This window comes from Odontesthes bonariensis, chromosome 22 (genome assembly GCF_027942865.1).
Source record: "Odontesthes bonariensis isolate fOdoBon6 chromosome 22, fOdoBon6.hap1, whole genome shotgun sequence".
Lineage (NCBI taxonomy): Eukaryota > Metazoa > Chordata > Actinopteri > Atheriniformes > Atherinopsidae > Odontesthes > Odontesthes bonariensis.
In genome coordinates, this window is record NC_134527.1 from 5059372 (window position 1) to 5084218 (window position 24847).

The 24847-nt window shown below is 40.4% G+C and overlaps 1 protein-coding gene across 1 annotated transcript; it reads left to right on the top strand.

Annotated features, from left to right (window-relative positions):
* Window positions 1-454: 454 nt before the first annotated feature.
* LOC142373042 (MAM domain-containing protein 2-like) lies at window positions 455-24840 on the top strand. Its single transcript, XM_075456099.1, has 15 exons — window positions 455-659; window positions 758-868; window positions 7390-7679; window positions 11172-11256; window positions 12858-12995; window positions 13700-13977; window positions 17339-17432; window positions 17547-17693; window positions 19848-19967; window positions 20066-20211; window positions 21064-21160; window positions 22027-22185; window positions 22292-22545; window positions 24390-24474; window positions 24554-24840. Exons 1-15 carry the CDS (start codon window positions 548-550, stop codon window positions 24598-24600), a joined length of 2163 nt encoding a protein of 720 aa, XP_075312214.1. The 5' UTR covers window positions 455-547; the 3' UTR covers window positions 24601-24840.
* Window positions 24841-24847: the final 7 nt, after the last annotated feature.

Sequence of the window (24847 nt, forward strand, 5' to 3'; positions counted from 1 at the left end):
CATTGGCAGATTTCTTTGCTTATTTCAAGCAAAAACATCTTGTATTTGTTGTTTTTCTTACTTATTTTTGGAGGGGCATTTTTTCCAGTGTGATTCCTTTAAGGCTTCTCTGATTCTTCTATGTTTTCATTGCTGTATTTGATTTGCACTCAGGGAATTGAAGTAAGAAAGGACTAAGGGAAGCTGACCGTCTCATTGGCCTGCAGCACCAACTCCAGCTCGTAGTTTTAGCTTCTAAAAATAACTGTTGAGGCTTTGTCTCTCGTAATGTTTGACAGCTTTCTCCCTTCTTCACACCTCCCGCTCTCCCTTCTCTGCCTCTCCCTTGCTCTGGCTTCACATCATCCATCATCCCCGTCACTCGCCTTCTTTTCTCCTCCTCCTTTTCCTCTCCCTTCCTCCCCCTTCCCTTGTCCCCGTTCTCCCCGCAGAGAGTCTGCAGTGTGCTGCCAGTCGACGAGCTGGAGAGACACTCAGGCAACACACACAAGAGGAGTCTCCAAAAACAAACTTCCTTTGCAGCTTTTTTGTATTTTCTCCACTCTGGATGCGAGGCCCACTTTTCATTCCCTTATTTCCTCTGAGTGTGAAGAGTTTTTTCCTCTTCTTTAAACCATTAAAAGCTGCAATGCTCCTGCTCTACCTCCTGACTTTTGCTGGTGAGTATGCCTTAAAGGTTGTGCCACTGTTGGGTTTTTTGTCAATGGCGATGATTCATACTTACCATTCCCTCTCTGTAACGTCTCTCTTCTCAAAGCTGCCATCCAAGCCTACAGCCAGCTGTTGCCGGGCTCCTGCAACTTTGAATCCAACACCTGCGGATATACGTCAGATGCTGACTTTACAAGCTGGGCCCCGCACAAAGATGGTACTTAAAGGGACAGTTCGCCTCTTTTGACATGAAGCTGTATGACATCCCGTATCAGCAACATCATTTATGAACATCTTCTTACCCCCTGCTGCGTCCTGTGAGCAGAGTTCCAGCCTCGTTTTGGTGTTGACGAAAGTAGTTCCGGCTAGTTGGCTGGGGTTTAAAAAAATAAAGCGTTTTGCTTCTCAAAACAATATGCGTTCAAAAGAGTAATACATTTGCATCACAAAATGGTTCTCCAGGAAAAAGTCAGACCTCACAATCGCTTGGCCCTATTTTCTCTCCCTTCGTATCACTGCATGCTGTGATACTAATCTAATTTGTCATTTAATTAATTCATTATTTATTTATTATTAAATACATTTTTATAATTTAATAATAATAATAAAAATATTATATTATTTTAATATATTATTATTTTTAATAATATTTAAAAAATAATACAATATTTTTATAAAATATATTTAATACATGGCACTTGCCGGATAAGCCGGAGAGAAAATAGGGCCAAGCGATTGTGAGGACTTTTTTCCTGGAGAACGATTTTGTGATGCAAATGTATTACTCTTTTGAACGCATATTGTTTTGAGAAGCAAAACGCTTTATTTTTTAAACCCCAGCCAACTAGCCGGAACTACTTTCGTCAACACCAAAACGAGGCTGGAACTCGGCTCACAGGACGCAGCAGGGGGTAAGAAGATGTTCATAAATGATGTTGCTGATATGGGATGTCATACAGCTTCATGTCAAAAGAGGCGAACTATCCCTTTAAAACTGACTCTTTACTCGTCTGATTGTTAAGTTCCTTCAGGTCTTTGTCGTGGCATTTTTGGATGTTCAATAGGAAGGCACCACTGAACCACCACCAAAAAAAGGGGTCCATCTGGTCTGTATTGATTCCAGCATCCCTGAACATCTGGAGTCAGTGAAATAACACATTTAGGCATTCCCGAAGGGTTGGTACTGCAGCTGATATGAATGAGTGCTCGACACACCCACATCAAAGTTATGTCATTGTCTATTTATGTAGCCTGATCAAAGCTAACAAATGAGTGGAGTTTTACATGATCCGATCACTCCAATTACACTTCTGTGGAAACAGTGCAACTGTGCAGACAAAGTGAAAACAAACCGAGACCCATGCACAATAAACAGAGAAGGATGACTGCAAACAGTCTCCGGAGACTTTTGGCGCTCCAACAGCAGCATATCGTCATAGCAACTGTGACACGAAAGTGGTTCTGCTTCAAGGGGCTCGGGTTCTGTTGATGCTAAAAATCGGAGCGTTTCAGTCCAGCTAGAGTAAACCGACCCTGAACTTTAACGACCTTTTATTCGGTGCGCATAAACGTGTCAGGTCACTGTTTGTGCTGCGGAGTGGTACAAAGCCATGAATCAGGTATATAAAATGCACTGTGCCGTGTTCTGACAATAGAGCGTAAATCTGTGTGTGTTGTGTGTGTCCACTGGAAAAAATGCCCCTCCAAAGATAAGTAAGAAAAACAACAAATAAAAGACGTTTTTGCTTGAAATAAGCAAATAAATCTGCCAGTGGAACTAGTGAAAATCGGCTTGTCAAGATTTCTTGAAATAAGATGTGATATTTGGGACTTTTGAGATAAAAGTGATCTTGAAATTAGCTTAAAAACCTCTTCAAATGTAAAAAAAAAGCTTGTTTCATATGATATGTGACTCAAAACAATTTGTTTTCAAGACTTTTTCATTTAACAAGATATTCCAGATGTATTGTCTTCAAACAAGTCCCTATATCTGGCTGAAATAGTACTTGTTAGGCAGTTGTGTCTGATATTAAGTGTAATGAGATATTTTGACTAGAAATGAGACAAATGTACTTGGTAAGACTTTGATTTTTTCCAGTGTACGTGTTGTGAAAAGTTGAACTGAAGTTTTTATAGCTCTCAGAACGAGGTTGCTGCCCAACAATGTTCCAAACACAGTGGAACATGAAGAAAGGAGCTAAACTCGATCAGATGAGCAGTCTACCATCACACAATTGTAGTGTGATGACTGAGAGGAATGACTTAAAAGTGGGTCGTTGCGTTGTTTTTATAGGGTTATCGCAAAAATGTACCCAAAGAAAAAGCAGAAAAATGTACCTTATGACAGTTGTACCATGCTGTATCATTCAGAAATAATATCCATGATACATTATTCTGCAGGTTGTTTTCTTCATCAATCAATCTATTCTTTGGTTTGTAATAATTCTGAACTAAGAGTTTAGTTTGGTTTCAAAACATTGTGCAATATTATTATTTATTTGTTTATTTATTTTTATTTGTTTATTTTTAAAATTGCAATTTTTTATTTATTTATTATTATTTTGTTTTTAAATTTTTATTTATTTATTTTTTGTTTGTTTTTATTCAGTCACACAGTAAACAACAAATGTGTTCAGTACAATCACAGCATTTTTTAAGTGACTGAAAAGGCACAGGATGAAGCATAATGCTTATATTTAAGCCTATAATTAAGCTCCCCATCAACCTATATTTTTTTACAAATACTAAAGTAAGAAGAAAATAATAGTAAAAAGAGAAAAGACAAAAAAAGCAGAATTGCATCCAATAAAGTAAAAAAAATATAAGCAAAATGAAGCAAAATCATAAATAAACACAAAATCCTTCACAAATTATAAATACTTGTACTTGAAACCATCCTTTTGAAAACCAAAAATGTACTACAAAAATCTTACATTTATATTAGCATAATTCCATAATGAAACCCCAACAACAGATATGCATCTCCTTTTCATTTATTTTTTGGCCTTTGGTACAGTTAATTTGCACATGTCTCTTAAATTATACTTTGTTTCTTGAGATGTATGCTGATTGGGAGTAACTTTGATTTAGCTCTATACATTATTTGCATTATTTTGTAATATACCAGATCATTGAACTTCATGATCTTCCATGATGGAAAAAATTATGGCAAGATTTATGAGTAACGAGAGTCTGTGGAGTGGAAATATAAACCGGGATTTCAACAGAAAACTGCAATAATCCTTGCCCATACTTGCCTGAATGTTGCAGCGCCTCTCATCCATTAACGGCTTTCTCTTCCTGTTTCCATCCTTTTTGTCGCTGGCTTATTAAGGAGGTCACCGCAGTTGGTCCCATGCTGGTGTGCTCAAGTTCTCCAGCTCTCAGCTCTCATTTTCCTTTATGTGGTCTGCGCGGAGAAGCAGAAAAATGAAGTCATGTCAAATGTATTTCGGCACTTTTTAGGTGGATCCATAGAGAGCATCTGACCTAATTCAATCACGACCGCACGTTCGCTTGACAGACAGAAATAATGTACAGATAACTGCAATTTGTTGGCAAATAAACACAAAAAAAGGAAGATGGAATTGGAATTTTCCACACTGAAGGGGAAATGAGCTCGGCCCTGGTGTGAGTGTTGGTCAGGATATGCTGTAGGCAGCCCCCGGGCAACAGAGCATTCCACAGGGACAAATAATAAATGACAGACCAGAAAGGAGAGCTCTAAAGCCCCCGAAGCAGGGGGAAGCTGCAGGGAAGATTTCATGGTGAACCAAGTCAGAGATTTTTTTGCTTTGGATCTAAATCCTGTATCACTCAGTTTTTGTATCTAGTCTCAGATAAAGTTTCCAAAAGAGAAACTTTTTCTAGTTTTGATCATGTTTAAAGGGGGGCCTATTATGACACAATTTCCTGAGGTCCTCACGAAATCTTCGGCACGCTTTGGTCAAAATAACTCATAGAAACAATACAGCAGGTCGGCCACCGATCGGAAAGATTGGCGATTCGATCCCCTCTATGGACCACATGTCGGCCCGTTTCCTTTGGCTCGCCATTCCTCTGTGTTTTGTTTAAGTTTTTAGCAGAAAACATTAAGTTATTAGCCTGGCTGACGCGTCCACATCTCGATGAGATGGTGGTCTGGGAACTAGGTGTGCATTTTCTCGTATTTGAGGCGTGGTTTACGAATGCCTAGAGCCGTTTATTGGGCGCTACGAATGTCTATCAAATGGCGTCTGGTTCTTCCCATGCTGCTTTGCGCGCGATTCATAGCCAATTGTATCACTTATACCAGATGACATATGTAGAGCGACAGAAATTCGACGAGGAAGAAGGCAATGAAATCTTTCAACGCCAAACGTTGCTCTTTTTTAAAAGTAAACTTGCGTTCTAAGCTACTCAAAACACTTTCTAAGGCTGCATCGAACGGTAACGTTGTGTCCGCTGCCATGTTGGATTAACACTCTACAAGCTTCGGTGTAGCGCATGGACGTCGTCATCGTCTTGCTGCCCCCCGTCGTTCTGTGATTGGTTCCCTAACTCTGGCAAAAATAAGGGCGGTGGTTTCCAGGCTGACTTTGCAGTGAGAATGAAATTGCACGCAAAGCAGCATGGGAATTCCGAGGCTATTAAGTTATTGCTTATGTGGGCAATATTTTACCATTGTTTACTTTTGTAGTAGCAGTTCCTGGAGCAGTGCCGATGGTGCTGAAAGTGCTGAAATAAGAGACTGGTAAACATGTAAAGAACACCACTTAGAAGTCTCAACTCAACTCAACTTTATTTATAAAGCCCTTTAACCCCTTAAAGGTAGGGTAGGAGATCCTGGATTTTGAGTCCAGCGAAGCTGCATTTTGAAAATACACAAGTAAAAAGTCCCAACCCTTTTCTTCACTTTCCCCCCGAAGCCACGCCTCTAGAGTACATGAACGTGCACGAGCACGAAGGTGCACGAGCGCTGTTCTGACAGCAAGCATCGATCGTTGCCGTATTTAGTATTTAGTATATGCTAACTATACGTTTAATAATGCTAGGTGCTAGCCAAGCTGGCTCTAGTTTAGCTTCCTGCCAAGCTTCTGGACGCGTAATTCGTTCACGGAGCAGGGTACGCGCACAGGGGGCAGGAGGGGGAGGGAGGAGCAGATTGCAGTTTGATAGACGGCATCAGTATCCAATCATTGTTAACGGTCCGTTCAGTATGATCGGATAGTGTTTTTCCTAGATTGTACGTTCTAGAGGCCACTAAAACTTTTCATATTTGTGTCAAAACTTTTAATTAATTGGTTGCAATGGGGGTGTGAAGAGTATTTCAAGCAATATGTAAAAAAAATGTTCCAGAAAAAGATCCCCTACCCCACCTTTAACGCCTATTGTCGCATATATGCTACAAACCGTTTGACTCAATCAACCAGCTGAGATAGCATCTTTATTCCCCCAATGTCGGTTAGTCCATATTCACTACAGACCTAGGAACCTTTATATAAATAAATATGTAAAAAAAGAAAAGGGTGAATAAAAAAAACATTGTTTTTTCACTGTTATATTACTGTGTTGTTGTTATCTTATTATTGACCATTATGCCAAAATTTCTATTTATTTTTTGTGCAAAAGGGAAATTAATAATCTCAGCATTATTTACCATCTACTTAAAGGCTAAAACACACACAACGTTTTTTTTTTTTATATACAGCTATATAAATTTAGGCGTTGAGGGGTTAAAAACAGCCGTAGCTGAAACAAAGTGCCGTACATGAATAACAACACAAAGTTTAAGGAATAAAACATAAGAACAATGGCGAGTCCATTTAAAGATTTGAAAACAAATAGAAGAATCTTAAAATGGACTCTAAAATGCACAGGCAGCCAGTGGAGGGAGGCTAAAATGGGAGTAATGTGCTCTAATCCAGCCGAGATGTGATGAAGGCGTGTATTACTGTTTCAAAGTGCGTATGTGCGAGGAAGGGCTTCACCTTTGACAGCTGCCCAAGATAAAAAAAAAAAGCTGGACTTCACTACTGCACAAATTTGCCGGTCCAATTTAAAATCCCCGTCCATCTTAAAACCCAAGTTTGTGACTGTTGGCTTCCTGTATCGCACCGAGGGGCCCCAAGTCAACAGGAGGGGATTTGCAAGAGCCCCTGGGACCAAACACCATCACTTCTGTCTTATTTTCGTTGAAAGTCAGATGTCCTTGTGGGCATATAAAGCATAACACAAAGCATCATTAGCTCATGTGTTCCCTTAGTAACCAAAGTTCATCGTAAAGCAAAAAGCAGGCACAAAAGAGCTGCAATTCCCCACTTCCAAGGTCCAGAGAATGTAGCATCATCTGAATAGATCACCTGATCCTTGCTGTTCTTGTTGGCACCATTAGGCTGAAATGTTTATTGCAAAACTCTTGAAAAACAGGCAACATATTAGCATTCAACTCATAGTACCACTGCATTTGCAAGGCATTGAGCCACAAGTTATCATTATCCATTACATTGAGACGTGTTCCCACATTTTCACAACTGTAAAAATGGTAAAAACTGTAATATTTAGATCACAGAATTACGTTTGGTGTTTCCAGCCGTCTGTATCGCACCAAGAACTCGCCTGACAATCAAATAATGTTTAGAAACAGTGTTATTATTTGCATTAAAGGAGCTAAAACTTTCACAAATCCCTGTAAAATCCTTAAATCTGAACCTTTCGCAGTTCTAAATGCAGTTTTTTGTTTGTTTTTTCTTCCTTCAGGTCATTTTGTTGCCGTGGAAACAGCGACAAATGAGGAAACAGATGACAACACAGGTTCAGGTTCCGAACCAAAGAGAGAGATTACAGGGATCCTGCTGAGTCCACTTCTGGAGTTTGAGGACTGGAGCTGCCTGAGGCTCGTCTACCAGATCGCAGAATCGGGAAGTTTGGAGGTCTTGCAGCGCACCGAGGGGAAGAGCTTCGACAAGCTGCTGTGGAGCAGTCAGACACCCTCCGACAGCTGGGTCATCTCCAGCATGGATCTGCAGAACAACACTGAGCCTTACAGGGTAAAATACTCCCCCAATAAGATATAATCTGTGTTTAAGAAGGAGGCCGGCTTGAAACAAACATAGTGACAATAAATTATTCGTACTTTAGGTTTGATTTGAGCTAAAAGGAGAGGAAATTAAGTGTTAAAGATGGGAAAACCACAAGAATTCATCATAATATTATAAAAATAATGCTTATAATCAAAATCAAATCAAATCAAAATTTATTTGTATAGCACATTTCATGTACAAACAATTCAAAGTGCTTTATATAAAATAAAAGCATTGCAGCAGGGAGTGTAAGAAGCATTAAAAATACATAAAAGAACATAAAGAGAAACAAATAAAATCATTTAAATGAATTTAAAAACGAGCAACAGTCCAGATAAGTTCAAATATATCGTGCAGATTTCATGCATAGACACATGAGAACAGAAATGTTTTTAACCTGGATTTAAAAATGTCTCCATTTGGTGAAAGTTTAATCTCCACTGGCAGTTTGTTCCACTTGTTGGCAGCATAACAGCTAAATGCTGCTTCTCCATGTTTAGTCTGGACTCTGGACTGGACCAGCTGACCTGAGTCCTGAACATACATCACAGATTGTAAACCATCAGCAGGCTTTTTAAATCTATTCTGTGACTAGAATATAAGACAAAGAAAAGACTACATAACAATTAGCAAGAGTAAACAGTGAAGATAATTTTGATTGGGCATTTCTATAATATATTGTAAAGCAATGTCATCTAATTGGCCTTCCATCGAACCTTCAAAGTCATCATATCTTAAAAGGAAAACTATTTTCTTAGTATAAAACAATCTGATCTTATAAACGAAATGTCCTCCTCCTGGCACCAGGCACATATTGTTATATTACTTTTCTAATTTTGGCTATTCCAGAGAAGGCTATCAATTAATAAAATTGGAAATCCCCCCAGCTGAAGCCGAAAACACTTCAGGGTGTTGCTGAAAAGACAGATGTAAGTTGACGCTACACATGCAGGCATGAGCTGAGCCAGATATGAAGTGTGTTGTCATTATCTAAACACTGTGGGAACAGCATAGCGTGTGTTTATATTACGTGCTGCTGCAGACCTGCGACCTACATGATGGTGTGCCAGACCTGAGCGATGTGTGCACGGGCCCCTGGGCACAAACATGTTCGGCGCAGGCAGACCAAGATTACACAAATTCATTTGTCACCGCTACACTTAACGCCAAAGCCTTTTCATCTTTCTCATCACAACAAACTCAAACAGCTTTTACCTTTCACAAAGTTCTAGTTTTCAATGTTGGGAAATTAGCTACAACTTCTTAGATTATATCTTCCCCGATTCAACACAATCAGCTTAGCTTAATTTAGTATAGCCTAGCATAGTTTAGCTTAGCATAAGCGCTGGAAGCATTCTTGTTGGTGTATGGATTATTAACCAAATCAAAATTTAACATTAATCAGTTATTGGACTTTAGAGACACTAATAAGCAGCTCTTATTGAATACAATAAGATTACACAAATTCATTTGTCACCGCTACACTTAACGCCAAAGCCTTTTAATCTTTCTCATCACAACAAACTCAAACAGCTTTTACCTTTCACAAAGTTCTAGTTTTCATGGTTGGGAAATAAAATACTAATTCTTAGATTATATCTTCCCAGATTCAACTGCTTTTCTTTCCAAGAGAGGATAGTTGTACTGTGGACACAATCAGCTTAGCTTAGCTTAGCTTAGCTTAGCTTAGCATAGTTTAGCCTAGCATAAACGCTGGAAGCATTCTTGTTGGTGTATGGATTATTAACCAAATCAAAATGTAACATTAATCAGTTATTGGACTTTAGAGACACTAATAAGCAGCTCTTATTGAATACAGCCAGGCTAGCTAAGCTTGTCCTCTCTTATCTGCCGCTTTTGAGCCAAACAATGCTAATCAGGCAGCAGTTGAGAACACCCCCTTAAATTCTTCATGCGGAAAATCTATTTCAATGCTTCCAACTGTTTCTAATTAAATGTAGCTGTTCTGGGTCAGTAAATGTTACTAGATTACATCATATGCACTTAATTAGCATTTAAATGATGTTGTTATGTGACATTTGCGTTGGGCTCTGTTCCAGCGCTTAAAATCTGTTTTCTCCTCTGCTACTCATTGCACTCACATATACTGTCAAAAGTTCTCTCATTCACATTTCTTACTGCTTTCAAAGTAGGAAAGAAGTCGAAAATAGTGCCTGAAAAGTGGCCCATTAAGACTAAACGCTCAGCTGCAGACCATTTGAAAGCACTGCAAGGCTTCTTCTCCGTTCTATTAAAAGATAGATTTTATAAGCAAAGCGTCATCCGACGAAACCACCATCCAGTTACGCTGAAGTCAGCGTCTTTGCAGTGATTTTGCATGATGATAATTGTCCTAAATGTTCTGAAAGTCATAGACGTCTGTCAGCTGCTGCGCAGCGGATGTTGCTCCACTTTTTCCGCTCCGTCTCTGTGGTGCAGCTCCAGCACAGCTCAGGACAACACTGGAAAAAATCTAAATCTTACCAAGTATATTTTTCTCATTGAGTATCTCATTACGCTTAATATAAGACACAACTGCCTAACAAGTGCTATTTCAGCCAGATATAGGGACTTGTTTTAATACAATACATCTTGAATATCTTGTTAAGTGAAAAAGTCTTGAAAACAAATTGTTTTGAGTCATATTTCACATGAAACAAGCTTTTTTTTTCACTTGAAGAGGTTTTTAAGCTCATTTCAAGAGCACTTTTATCTCAAAAGTCCTAAATATCACATTTTATTTCAAGAAATCTTGACAAGCCAATTTTCACTAGTTCCATTGGCAGATTTATTTGCTTATTTCAAGCAAAAACGTTTCGTATTTGTTGTTTTTTTTAACTTGTTTTTGGAGGGGCATTTTTTCCAGTGAACTCAAGTCTATTAGTGAATATTAGTGACTCTTCTTCTTTAGAAGGGCAGTGTTTTGAACGTAAGCTGCTGCCAGAAAAATATCTAACTATGGCGACTAATCCAAGTTGGCAACATTTCATTTCTAACAAAACTGTGACCACGGAGAGTGTCAGAGTTAGAAAAACGAGTCAGGAAATGTCAACATCCTGGAAAACTGTGAACAGTTACTGAGAGGCGACATGAAATAGGAGCAAGGCTTCAGCTTAGGCCGACACAAAGCATCTCTTCTTGCTGATTTAGTTTAATTTATTGTCTAGAATCAGTCTCGACAACTTCCCAAAGATTCAGCCCTGTTGCACAACGCAGATTTTTCCCCCGAACCCTTTAGCCAAAACACATAAAGGCCCGACCTCTTATTTTAACAAGTGTGTCTCCCGCTGCACGTTTTACGGGTCACCTGCTGCTCAGCTCAGCAGTGGCCCTTTGAACAGTACATCAGATTGTTGTGTTTTTCACGTGTCCACCCTTTTTAACCTTTTGGCTCGTCATTCCTGGGCCAGCCGTCATCAGCACTGACGGGGCATTAACAGAGCATGTGCTGTTGATTAGGTCGTCGTCGAGGGTAAACCCGGGATGAGCGTCGGGAGCAGCGTGGCCATCTTTGAGATCCACATCACTCCTGGATACTGCCTGGGTCGGTGACTTCACACACACCATGCATATCACTTTCACGTCTTTCCCTCCCTAATGTGGATTCTTTCTTATTCATCTGAATAAAAGAACAAGAAAAAAACAAAATTTCTTCATTAAAATGTTGACAAAACTGAATGTGTTTGGGGACACTGTGACGGCTGGCTTTGGCACCTTGTCTTCAAAGCTTAGTTCAACTGTCAGAAATCTGGGAGTGACCTTTGACCTTTGATCTGAGGTTGGACAAACAAATTAACAATGGCTGTGTTCGAAACCGCATACTACATACTGCATACTTCCATACTCATCAATCAGACAGTATGCAGAGCGTTTACCCACAATGCATTTCGCTCCTGCCAGAGCCGAAATCAGCCGGCCTGAAGCTGATTCCTCTTAAGCTCTAAACTCTGTAAACTTTAGCAACATTTGAAACATTTTCAGGTGAGAAAGTAGTCGTTTAGATCCCCAACGTGTTGAAAACCTGACAAAATACCGGCTGTTTACAATTTAGTTCCCATGAATTCGGCGCTACTAAAGCTAGCCGCAGTGAGCAACGCACTTCCGGTTATTTTCACAAAATAAAATACCCGTTGCCTTTTATCAGAGGGAAAGCCATTACAATACAATTGGTGCTTTTGTTTTGAAAACAGGAAGTGAACCTACCCTCGTTGTAGCTAGCTTGAAACTGCCGTTTTGACAGGAAATGACGATCGGCAACGTCACGTTACGTTGCATCTTGGGTAGTTTGAGTATGAGTAGTAACCTCATGATGCATACCAACATTTCAGAGAATCTAGTATGCATCCGGGAAAAAAGTCAGTATGAGTAGTATGAGTAGTAGGAGTAGTAGGAGAAGTAGGCGGTTTCGAACACAGCCAATGTCGTCAGGACTAGTTTTTTCCAGTTTCGTCTCCTGGCCAAAGTTAAAATGTTTTTAAGTCGTCATGACCTTGAGAAAGCCATCCATGCCCTAATAAGTTCAAGGTCAGACTGTTTTAATGCGCTTTATGTGGGCGTCTCCCAGTCTTCTCTCAGCCGCCTTCAGCTGGTGCAGAACGCTGCTGCCCGTCTTTTAACCAACACCAACAGACGTGTGCACATCACTCCTGTTCTTAACTCCCTCCATTGGCTTCCTGTCCTTTATAGAACTGATTTTAAACTTTTAATGTTGGTTTTTAAAGCTCTTAACGGCCTCGCCCTGTCGTATTTATCGGAGCTTTTAACAGTCCTGGTAGAGCTCTGAGGTCAACAGATCAGTTTCTGCTGAAGTGCCCAGGTCAGAATACAAACCCTGGGGTGAGCGAGCCTTTTCCCAAAGCTGCCCCCAGGCTCTGGAATAAGCCCCCCGTCCAGCTGCGTCTTATTTCTGACCTGGGCCTCTTCAGATATAGGCTAAAAACCTGCTTATTTAGGATTGCTTTAATACCCAGTAGTATGATGACACTTTAACCTTATTTTATCTTATTCGATTTTGTTGTATTTTATTGCTTTCACTTTTTACTTATTCTTCTCTTTATTTATTACCTGCTGTAAAGCACTTTGGTACACCATAAGGATTGTCTGTAAAGGGCTGTATAAATAAAGTACATTTACATCTGCCTCCAGAGTGCGATTTTGAGGAGCCTCACCTGTGTGGATACACAAACCAATGGAACGTCAACGTAAACTGGTATGTGGGAGGAGGCGGGATCAACTTCCTCCACACGAATATGCCGGATGACCACACATACCACAACAGGACAGGTAGGTGACATTTCTGTGTTCATACGAAGGTCTTAGATGAATATCCTTCATTTAGCTGAAAGAAATCCACAAACTATGTGAGAGGACAGCAAACACTGGAAAAAATCTAAGTCTTACCAAGTATATTTGTCTCATTTCTAGTCAAATTATCTCATTACACTTAATATAAGACACAACTGCCTAACAAGTACTATTTCAGCCAGATATAGGGACTTGTTTGAAGACAATACATCTGGAATATCTTGTTAAATGATAAACTGTTAAAAAAATCTTGAAAACTAATTGTTTTGAGTCGGATTTTACATGAAACAAGCTTTTTTTTCATTTGAAGAGGTTTCTAAGCTAATTTCTAGATCACTTTTATCTCAAAAGTCCTAAATATCACATCTTATTTCAAGAAATCTTGACAAGCCGATTTTCACTAGTTCCATTGGCAGATTTTTTGCTTATTTAATACTTTATATTTGTATATTTGTTGTTCTTCTTACTTATTTTTGGAGGGGCATTTTTTCCAGTGCAGTTCAAAATGGGAGAGAGTGAGATAAACAAACCGACAGATTATAGTGCTGTAAACATGTAATTAGGAGCATCTTCAGATTGGATTATAGTCATTTAAAGGCTGTGGAAACAATTACATGTAGCCCTGCTTTTCTGTTGGCCTTGGAATGAATGCTTAAGAGTAAACTCGGACACTTTCAACTCAGGCCACTTCATGTACGCCGACTCCGGCTACTCCAAGACCCTCAAAGAGGTGGCCAAACTCGCCTCCCCCATGACCAACGTGCCGATGTCCGGCTGCCTGAGTTTTCAGTACCAACGCATGGAGGACAGAGGAAACCTGTTCTCTGTTTTCTCCCGGGACCGCCTGGGCCAATACCAGGAGCTGTGGAGGGCAGGGTCCGAAGACCAGGCCCAATGGAGCGACACCATTGGAGAATGGATACCTGTGCAGGTCGACATGAGGGCCCCGTACTCAGTACAGGTCGGTACATGTGACAATGTTTCCCAAACAGATAAAAACAGTTCTGAGTTCAATCTGCTCAAGGGTTTTGTCCCATATACTCAGAGCCGGCCCAAGGCATATGCCAACTATGCGGTCGCTTAGGGCCCCCACGCCACCAGGGGGCCCCAGAGAGCACCGAGACGTTGTGATAAAAAAGTAAATATATACATGAAATTAAAATAACATTGAATAATTTAAACGAAATTGTGTTACACCAGAAAAAAAAAAATAATAATTTTGACAAAATACTAATACTAGGTTAATTTATGCCTCTTGTTGGCTGCTGCCACCGTTGGGCAAAATTATTTAAGTATTGTATTTATTATTTAAGTATTTAATTTTGATTACAACTTTATTTTTCTGTAAGATAATGTGAATGTCATTTGATTCTATTTTGTATTTGGATTTTGAACATTTTGCACACTATTGCACATCTGAAAGAAATTAAACGATTTAACGTGTTTACTATAAATGCAGTCTCCAGCCTGCTGATGTTACTTTCAAATAGTTAAATTAATGAACCATACTTATACATCACTCTTTATGTAGAAGTTAATTAATAAACCATATTTATGAGTTTGCTATCCCTTTAAGGTTAAAAACAAGAATGACACCTGTATAATGTAAGATGATTACAAATAATTAATAAATTTAAATAAATTATAATAATAAATTAATTTAATAAATGGGGTGATTAATAAATTATATTAATAAATTAGTTTAATATTAATACATTTATGTTTTTTATTTTTATCGATTAATAAAAATATAATACATTTTTAATAATAAAAAATGATTGTGGGTCCGTATCAAACATAACAGTGTAGCCTATGGAATAATGAGGCATCTGGAGCTGAGGTGATGGTAGGGGGAAATTCTGCTTAAGGCCCCATAAAGGCTTGGGCCGGCCCTGCATATACTATGGACAGAAGGGCAACAGAATTATTCAAATTCAGTATCTGCCAGCACAGCTTTCTGCCTGTGGACCAGCTGCAGCCATAGAGAGGAGGGCTAGATCATTAGCATATTCATGGATCTCCTCTAAAACATGCAGGGAGTAATTTCATGGCAACTCTAAAACTGTGAATCGGATTAATAAAAAGGCGAGTTTTTGCCATGAAAAGGGAAATAAAGCAAAAATAACGAGAGAATTACACACAATAAAAATCTGGTCCTCACCAGATGTAAAAATGAGGTGAAAACAACCTTTTTACCTTTGTCATCATTTATTGAAAAACTGCAGAGGCAGCGTGGAAAAAAAAACTAAGTTCACTCTCACCATTTCCATAGCAACCATGGGGGGCAAGCAGCAGCCAGGTGCTGGTGATCAAACGCACTTGATTAATTGATTGAGTTTTAGCAGTTGGCTGGTCTGCATTCAGGCCAAGGAGGAAAGACACCAGCCATCATCACAGACTGGGAAGGGTTATAAGACCATTTGCAAACCATTTGGAATCCATCATTCTACAGTTAGAAGGGTTATTCACAGGTGGAAAACATTCCAGATGTTTGTCAGTGGAAGTGGGAACGCACGTCCATCTGTCCCACGGCTACAGCTCGCTTTAGACTGGGTCCCAAACACAGCAGGAAATCTACAACAACAGGTTTTTCACACACTGCCTCTGCATTTTAGCTGCATTTTGTTGTGTTATTATATATTTTATTAACGCAGGTATTTTATTTTATTTATTTTTTGGGGGAGCTTTTGTGCCTTTAATGGAAGTGTTAAAATTGGCTTATTTAATAGACATGGGCCCAGTAGTTTTCCATAAAGGACATGCGACATGACCTTTACAGAGACTGACCCAGACAGAACAGGGAACCCTGAGATCCAGGTGCGAAAGGCACACACATACATTATTTGGGTTACTCAGAGACATTATTTGGGTTAGTACGATTCATATCCAATCACATTTGATCATCACGGGATCCACCGTGGGAAACTAGAAGAGATATATGCAACTTGTTACCGGAAATAAGGGGCTCTGTCTGACGGATTCCTGCGAGAGTTTTGTCATACTGAGACCAGCGCTGAAATACTACATTTGTTGCCATAACAATAAAGACTTCATTTTCACTTGAATTACTTCGGTCCGTTCTTAAGCCTCCTACTAAAAGAACCAAATCTAATAGAAGAATAGAATAAAATAGAATAGAAAAATACTTTATTCATTTATTCATATTCAAATTAGTCAAGTAGCTCAAAAAAGTATTAATATTTACAATGATTGTATATTAACAACAACAATAATAATACCAAGTCTTATAAAAATGCTACTACTAACTAATAATAATAATAATAAATGACTCAATAAATAAAAAATAAAAATCAATCAATTTGAGAAGAACTCAGCAGTCACTGTTAAAAAGCCTTATGGTTGTGGGAACAAAGAACCTTCTGATGGATTTCTAATGGATAGGAAAGTTCAAAGAGACAGGAAGCAGGGGGCAGAGAGAGGGGGAACAACACGCAGCACAGGGCCGTCGGATGCGGGACTCGAGCCGGGGCCAGCTGCAGCGAGGACTATAGCCTCTGTACATGGGCCGCCTGCTCAACCCACTACGCCACGGACCACCCCTGTTTCATTATTTATTTTATTCTGTAAAAGTCTGTTGCTCACAGGCTTTTATTTTGTAAAAGTCTGCTGCTGTCTGCTGTGGAACAGGAAAAGAAAGTAATCGGCGGATCCACCAAACATGGAGAAGGGTACGGAACTTTTACTCGGCCGTTTTCATTTTAAAGTTCTTCCAGACGGCGGAGTCGACAGAACCAAAGTCATCTGTAAACACTGCCAAGTTGAATTGTCTTCTCAGCGTAGTAGTTCCAGTCTAAAATATCACTTAAAGGCAAAACACACAACTGATAGCAGCAAGTCATTCAAGGAAACAGACAGTGGAGCGAGGCTTCTACATAAAAACTACAGAAAGATGCTGATGTTAAAAGTGTGTTTGCACAACAAATGTTATGGCACTTTCATTCATATGGCAGCACATTTAAAATAAAACTAAATGCTAAAAGCTACACACTACTTTTGGATTCATTTTTGGATTTTGCGTACAAATGCGATTAATCGTGATTAATTAGATTAAAGATTTTAATCGTTGCCCAGCCCTAATCCCATAGTCCCATAAAACCTTCAAAGTGTAAGAGGGTGAACTTATAATCATATATCCTAATATATATCCATAATTCCTGATGCGTTCACCTAAAAGCGCCGTTCTTTTCCTCAAAATTCCAAATGTTGAATAAAATATAAGGCCAGCAGGTTCCTGTGTGTGATGTCCTTGGACAAAATAAATCAGAAGAGCAACAGAATAACACGCAGTTCTGTCCCTTCAGGTGGTCTTTGAAGCGGCTTTCAGAAGTGCAAGCGGCGGACACGTGGCGCTCGATGACATTTCCTTTTCTCCCGAGTTCTGCAGCACAGACGCAGGTGAGCTGCATCCCGTGAATCCTACAAATATTGCACGGACCATGGAGTATACTCTAAGGGAAGTAAAAGAGGAGCACAGCATTGACAGAGCGACTCTTTGCATTTCTTCCACAGAGCCCATCTTTGACCCCTCCATCGCCAACTGTGATTTCGAGTCGGGTTTCTGCCACTACACGCAAGACCAGGTGATGGAGTCATCGTGGAGGAGAGTGTCCGTGAAGCCCAACATATTCAGGAATGGAGACCACACCACGGGAGCAGGTGGGAACACGGGGAGGGATTGTAGGTGGGATGCTGAAGGCCTTCGTTCCTCACCTCCACGGAGGATTTTAGGCTTTTGGCTGATAGTTTTGGTTTTAAAGCAGAGTTACTTCCTGGTTCATTCAACACATTCTGCACACCAGCTGACGCTGGTTAGCATCGTTTTTAATCATAAAGAAAGCCAACCACATGGTTACGGTCGCGTGTCTGCCCACTTGCACCCACCAGGTCAGCGTTTGCAGCTTTAAAGGGATAGTTTGCCTCTTATGACATCCCACTGGAAAAAATCTAAATCTTACCAAGTATATTTGTCTCATTGAGTATCTCATTACACTTGATATAAGACACAACTGCCTAACAAGCACTATTTCAGCCAGATATAGGGACTTGTTTTAATACAATACTCTGGAATATCTTGTTAAGTGAAAAAGTCTTGAAAACAAATTGTTTTGAGTCATATTTCACATGAAACAAGCTTTTTCTTTTTAATTTGAAGAGGTTTTTAAGCTAATTTCAAGATCACTTTTAACTCAAAAGTCCTAAATATCACATCTTATTTCAAGAAATCTTGACAAGCCGATTTTCACTAGTTCCATTGGCAGATTTTTTTGCTTATTTCAAGCAAAAACGTCTTTTATTTGTTGTTTTTTTACTTATTTTTGGAGGGGCATTTTTTCCAGTGTATCCTTTGATTTCACTTCTCTTTATTTTACCAAATTACGCTGCCAACTGTCATTTGTAGCGACAAATCTGCCATCAAACTACATTAGACCAAACACTCACTGAGGTACAAAAAATACAAACTTAGTTAAAAGAAATGTTCTCTAAGAGTTTGGAGGGGCATTTTTTCAAAATCCCATATTAGCAACATCATTTCTGAACATCTTCTTACCCCCTGCTGCGTCCTGTGAGCAGAGTTCCAGCCTCGTTTTGGTGTTGATGAAAGTAGTTCCGGCTAGTTGGCTGGGGTTTAAAAACTAAAGCGTTTTGCTTCTCAAAACAATATGCGTTCAACAGAGTAATACATTTGCATCACAAAATCGTTCTCCAGGAAAAAGTCAGACCTCACAATCGCTTGGCCCTATTTTCTCTCTCAAATCTAGGCTAAAAACCTACTTATTTAGGATTGCTTTTAATACCCAGTAGTATGATGACACTTTTATCTTATTCGATTTTATTGTATTTTATTGCTTTCACTGTTCTTTTATTGTTTTTACTTATTCTTCTCTTTATTTATTACCTGCTATAAAGCACTTTGGTACACCGTAAGGATTGTCTGTAAAGGGCTGTATAAATAAAGTACTTTTACATTAAAAAGAAGTGACATGGATTTAAGGTAAACACAAGAAACTTGTGCTAAAGGGGTTTCACTCCCCTTTTTTCAGCTGATTCTTACAAACGGGAACTGGTATGTGTGGTTCATGCACGAACATAATGAGCAAGAGATTTCCAGGTTTTAGTAGTAGTACATTTACATGTGTAGACCGTGCAGACCGAACAGCAAACACCGTAACAGGCGCGGCTGTCGGCAGCGCGTAGTGATACGAAGGGAGAGAAAATAGTGCCAAGCGATTGTGAGGTCAGACTCCTGGAGAACGATTTTGTGATGCAAATGTATTACTCTTTTGGACTTTTGAGTTAAAAGTGATCTTGGAATTAGCTTAAAAACCTCTTCAAATTAAAAAGAAAAAGCTTGTTTCTTGTGAAATATGACTCAAAACAATTTGTTTTCAAGACTTTTTCACTTAACAAGATATTCAAGATGTATTGTATTAAAACAAGTCCCTATATCTGGCTGAAATGGTACTTGTTAGGCAGTTGTGTCTTATATTAAGTGTAATGAGATACTCAATGAGAAAAATATGCTTGGTAAGATTTAGATTTTTCCAGTGCAAAACGAGGCTGGAACTCTGCTCACAGGACGCAGCAGGGGGTAAGAAAATGTTCATAAATGATGTTGCTAGTATGGGATGTCATACAGCTTCATGTCAAAAGAGGCGAACTATCCCTTTAAAAACCAGTGAAATTGTTGGACTGGATTAGAGGAAACTTCGTCGCAAACTACTAACAGGTGTGAGTTTTGATGGGAACATTCATGGCAAACTGAGGAAAAGAGAGATTCGCAAGAAAATAAGAGCCATCTTCTCCCTCCAGGATCTTTCCTGTTGGCTCACTCCCAGCTGGGCCCGCGCTCCGGCTACGTTAGCCGCCTAATCAGTCCAACTCTGCCTGGGAACATGAAGTACTGCCTGAGATTCTACTTCTCCCTGAGGGGTGAGCTGCATCCCAAAAAAAGTGACTTTGGTCAAGTGTCATATCTGTGTCTGCGTGAATCTTTGTGACTGATCGTAAATATCTCTGGCAAACGGCAGGATTCAACCAGACGGAGCAGGCTTTGACTGTTTATCTGCTGCGGCAGCAGGGCGGCAGCCGGGAGAAGATCTGGACTCAGGCAGAGAAGTCGAGAGGAATCTGGATCGCAGCGGACGTCACTTTCCAGCCATCGCAGCCTGCCAAGGTGAGGGAGGAGGAAGCGGAACTGTCGATGGAGAGTCGTAAGAGTAGTAAAAACCCAAATAAAAACAGAGAAATGGAAGGAGGAGGAGGGGGAGAGAGGGAATGTAGGAAAGGAGGGGAGATTCTAAGGGTGGAAAAGACAAGCTGAACACATGGAGATAAAAGAAGGAAGAAAGGGAATCCAAATCAAGTTTGTTTGTGTAGCACATTTCATGTACAAAACAATTCAAAGTGCTGCACATAAAATAAAAACATTGCAGCAGGGAGTGGAAGAAGCATTAAAACACATAAAAGAATATAAAGAGAAACAAATAAAATCATTTAAATTTATTTAAAAACAAGCAACAGTCCAGATAAATTCAAAGATATCGTGCAGATTTCATGCATAGACACATTAGAAAAGAATGAGGGAAGGAGAAAATAAATAAGAATTTATGACACAAGAAAAGAGAGAAAAACAGATCAAATCCACAAAGAATGAAAGAACCTTTGTGGCTCTTATGTTTGACCTTTTACCGTAAACGCCTGTGATTTTCCTTTATTGGCCGTCCAGCTGCTGTCCAGCACACCATCGCTAAACCGTGAGCAGAATCACTCATCGAGATGACAAAGCAGAGAGAGGATTTCCTCACAGACTTCTTGTTTCCCTCTTAACTTATTGCCTTTTTAAATGCAGCGCATTTGGTTTTCTTTTCATCCTCACAAGAGGTTTAAGATTCTGACACGCGGCTTTGGAGCAGAGTATGAGCAACATCTGGAGCCATCCTCGCCCGGACCCGAACGTTTAGTGGTTGTAAGACTTGGAGAAAGCCGATGAGGCGGCCTCTGCTCACTGTCAGCCTTTGCTGTTCAGGTGGCTTTCGTCAGCACCTGCAGGAGCTTCTGGGACTGCGGCTCCGTGGCTCTGGACGACATCAGTTTGAGCCTCGGCGACTGTGAGTTAACGGCAGGTAACAAGCTGCATTATTATCCGCATCTTTTTAAAGGTTAGCTTTTTTTTAGGGCTGTAGCAATACAGTAATCTTACAATACAATACGATACACGATATTCAGCCAACGATACGATTCGATACGATACTTTACGATATGATACGGTACGATTCCATTCGATTTGATACGATACGATTCGATGCGGTACGATACGATACGATTCCATTCGATTTGAAACAATACGATTCGATACTTTACGATATGATACGGTACAAAACGATACGATCCTTTACGATATGATACAGTACGATTCCATTCGATTTGATACGATGCGGTTCGATACGATTCGATACTTTACGATATGATACGGTACAAAACAATACGATTCGATGCGATTCAATTCGATACACTTACATCATTTTCTGGGAAAAAAAGGGACAGTGTGATTTGACATGAATCGTTGCTGATTGGACCGGTGGTCCGACCTTTGAACCGGAAGGACGACACAGCCAGACAAACAGAAACAAACGAACATGTCACAAACGTGAGAGCTGTGCACTTTATACAACATTTTTATGAACTAATTTTTCCCTGTTTTGTATAATGTGACCCCCCCGGCATTATATTGTATCACCTTAATCTTCTGTGTTTTCACTAATTGTAACGTCTGACTTTTCAATAAAGTTTGCTTAAAAAATATATATATATATATATATATTTTTTTTTTTAAATCGATACTCGCGGCTGAAAAATCGATACTTTATCGGGAAACCAAATATCGATATATATCGCAGTATCGATAAAATTTACTCAGCCCTACTTTTTGTTTTTTTCACTCAGCAGTTCTGTTTCGAGGGTTCAGTTTGTTTAATTCGTCTTCTTTCAGGACTGTTGTCGTCTCCTCTCTCTGGACACTGTGACTTTGAGGAAGGGATGTGCGGCTACACTCAGGATAAGCAGGGCGACGCTGCCGACTGGGAGCTGAGAAGAGGATCCACCCCAACCTCATACACCGGCCCCAGAGGGGACCACACCTCCGGTCTCGGTGAGGATCCCGCTAGAGACTCACTGGATATTTCTCACCGAGGACGACTCAAACAGAGCTCTATAAGTCTATAAACGGACAAACTTCTTCCTTCACTGTCTGCCAGGACACTACCTGTTCATGGAGGCGTCGCCCATGCTGCCCGGCCAGAGCGTGCGGCTGCTGTCCCGCCCTCTCAGGGGGGCCAGGGGCCCCCAGTGTCTGCGGTTCTTCTATCACATGTATGGCTCGGGCACAGGCCAGCTCAGAGTTCTCATCGACGACGAGGAGGAGGACGTGTTGCTGTGGCAACGGAGCGGCGAGCAGAGCGTTGCCTGGCTGAGGGCCCAAGTGGAGTACGACTGTAACAGACAACATCAGGCAAGAGTGGGATAAAAAAAATAACCCTTAAATCATGCATTATTATTTAGATATTTGAACTGAAGACTGGAAAATACTTACTGCTCATAATGGGTCTCAGTGGGTTGTTATTCCACCTCAGAGAGAGCATGAGGTGAAGTAGAATTAGATTAGGAAAAGAGCCGTCAACTTTTTCATCTTCAAATGAGTGGCATGATGTGGCTGATTCAGTTAGAGAGAAAACTTCAAGTAACACCAGAAGAAATCTGATCCTGAACTCTTCTCTATCAGTGGGGTCACATGGCACTGAAAGGATCAGATTATTGGCTAAATTACAATAAGAATGAGTTGAGCGAGGGTAATTCTCCTTGGATATATGGCGGTGAATGAATGGGATCAGAGGCACAAAGCGTGTCATACCCCGGTATGATAGGTGGCGCTGTACCCATTCCAGCTGTTGCTAATAGAGCCACTTCCTGTTGACCTCTTCACCACCAACAACAACAACCAAACTCAGGCATTGGAGAAAGATGGAGAACGCAGAGCAAGATGAAGCTACGTCCCTCTACATTTGGTCTGTGATGAGCTGCTTGTTGCACAAACTCGATGCCCAACGGAGCATTCTCCATCGCGTTGTTTGTTTCTTTCTGACGGCGACAACAACAGGAATATCGTCTCCTTTGACTTCCGGGTCACGACCCCGGGAAAACATCTGGAGCATGCGCAGAACGCAAAGTCTGATTCACCATGTGCTTCAGCGTCTACAAGCAGGTTTAATTTGACTTTCAACAGAGTTATCTCGGGTCTTAATCCGATCCGATCCAATTTCTTGTCAGATTAAGGTGTCTACATGAACTTAATAACTCAGTCTTATTGTAATATAGCCAATTATCAGAACCTTTCAGTTCCATGTGACCGTTAAACCCAAAACTTTTCATGTTCACATTATCAAGAAGCTTAAAGGAGAATTCCGGCCATTTAACAAACATATCCCATCTGTTGGAGACCCAAGGAAGTTTGCCAAAGGGAAAACCGCGAGAAATTTTCATGCCCGCTGCGCAAAGTTTTCCAATTGTGCTGATTTCCATGAAAGCGGGCTCCATCGGGCAAGCGTTTAACCTTTCCTGAGGCTCTTAACGTGTATCAAAATACTTTTGAACGAATTGGCCGTGGTGTCAGTAGCAATACAATTCAACCCAGGGGGCTAACCATAAAAGATCATTTTGGAATACTATAGTGTATGACTTCGGCGATCAATTTGTGCGCACGCCTGTGGAACACGGAAGCTAAGAGAGTTAGGTGCGCTGTTTTTGAAATCTCAAAATGTATCATGTCTGTGCTAGCTAATGGTATGGTTAGCCCCTGGGTTGAATTGTATTGCTACTGACACCACGGCCAATTCGGTCAAAATACACGTTAAGAGCCTCAGGCGAAAGAGCCAGCTTTCATGGAAATCAGCGTAATCGGACAACTTTGCGCACCGGGCATGAAAATTTCTCGCGGTTTTCCCTTTGGCAAACTTCCCTGGGTCTCCAACAGATGGGATATGTTTGTAAAATGGCCGGAATTCTCCTTTAAAATTACAAAGTAGTTTAAAAACTGTAATCGTGAAGAAGAAATAATGAAAGGTAAAAAGAAAAACTCACGTTGAACATGCCAGTAAGGTGCTGGTGCTGCTCCTCAAGCCTCCGATCTGTGGTGGAAGGGTGCAGCGACACTATGGAGCTGGGATATGGGTTTTGTAACGTGAATGCTCTCCTCTAATGTGGCCGGTAACCGTGTCAGTGAGCCAACAGATGAGGGTTCAGGTCCCTAAACTGTCCAACAGCTTTGAAGAATAACCTAAATACTGGTTTACGTCCCAGATCGTATTTGAAGCCACCAGAGGATCCTCGGTGAGGAGTGACATCGCTCTTGATGACATAATTTTTGAAGGTGGCCCTTGCCCAGGTAAACAGCTCATTTAATACGCTGCCCGCTATAATCTGAGCCACGTTGCAGCTTTCTGATTTCTACATTTCCCCCACAGAGACGGAGGACAGCTCCACCTCGAGAACCTCCAATGAGATCGAGTAGGAGGCCAACTGCTGCGTAGGATGCATGCCACCCCCCCCACCTCCCTCCTCTTCCCATTTCTTTTTTTGCACATTTCAGACAACTACATGTCAGTCACAGCGTGTGGACACAGGAAATCTTTCACGTAGTTCTGTTTTCATGGGGCAACACATATCACATATCGTTAAACTGTGTCTTCCTTCACATTTATATGCATTAGATTAATGCTCATTGCTAAAATAAAGCGAGAAGGTTCTTTAACGCAACT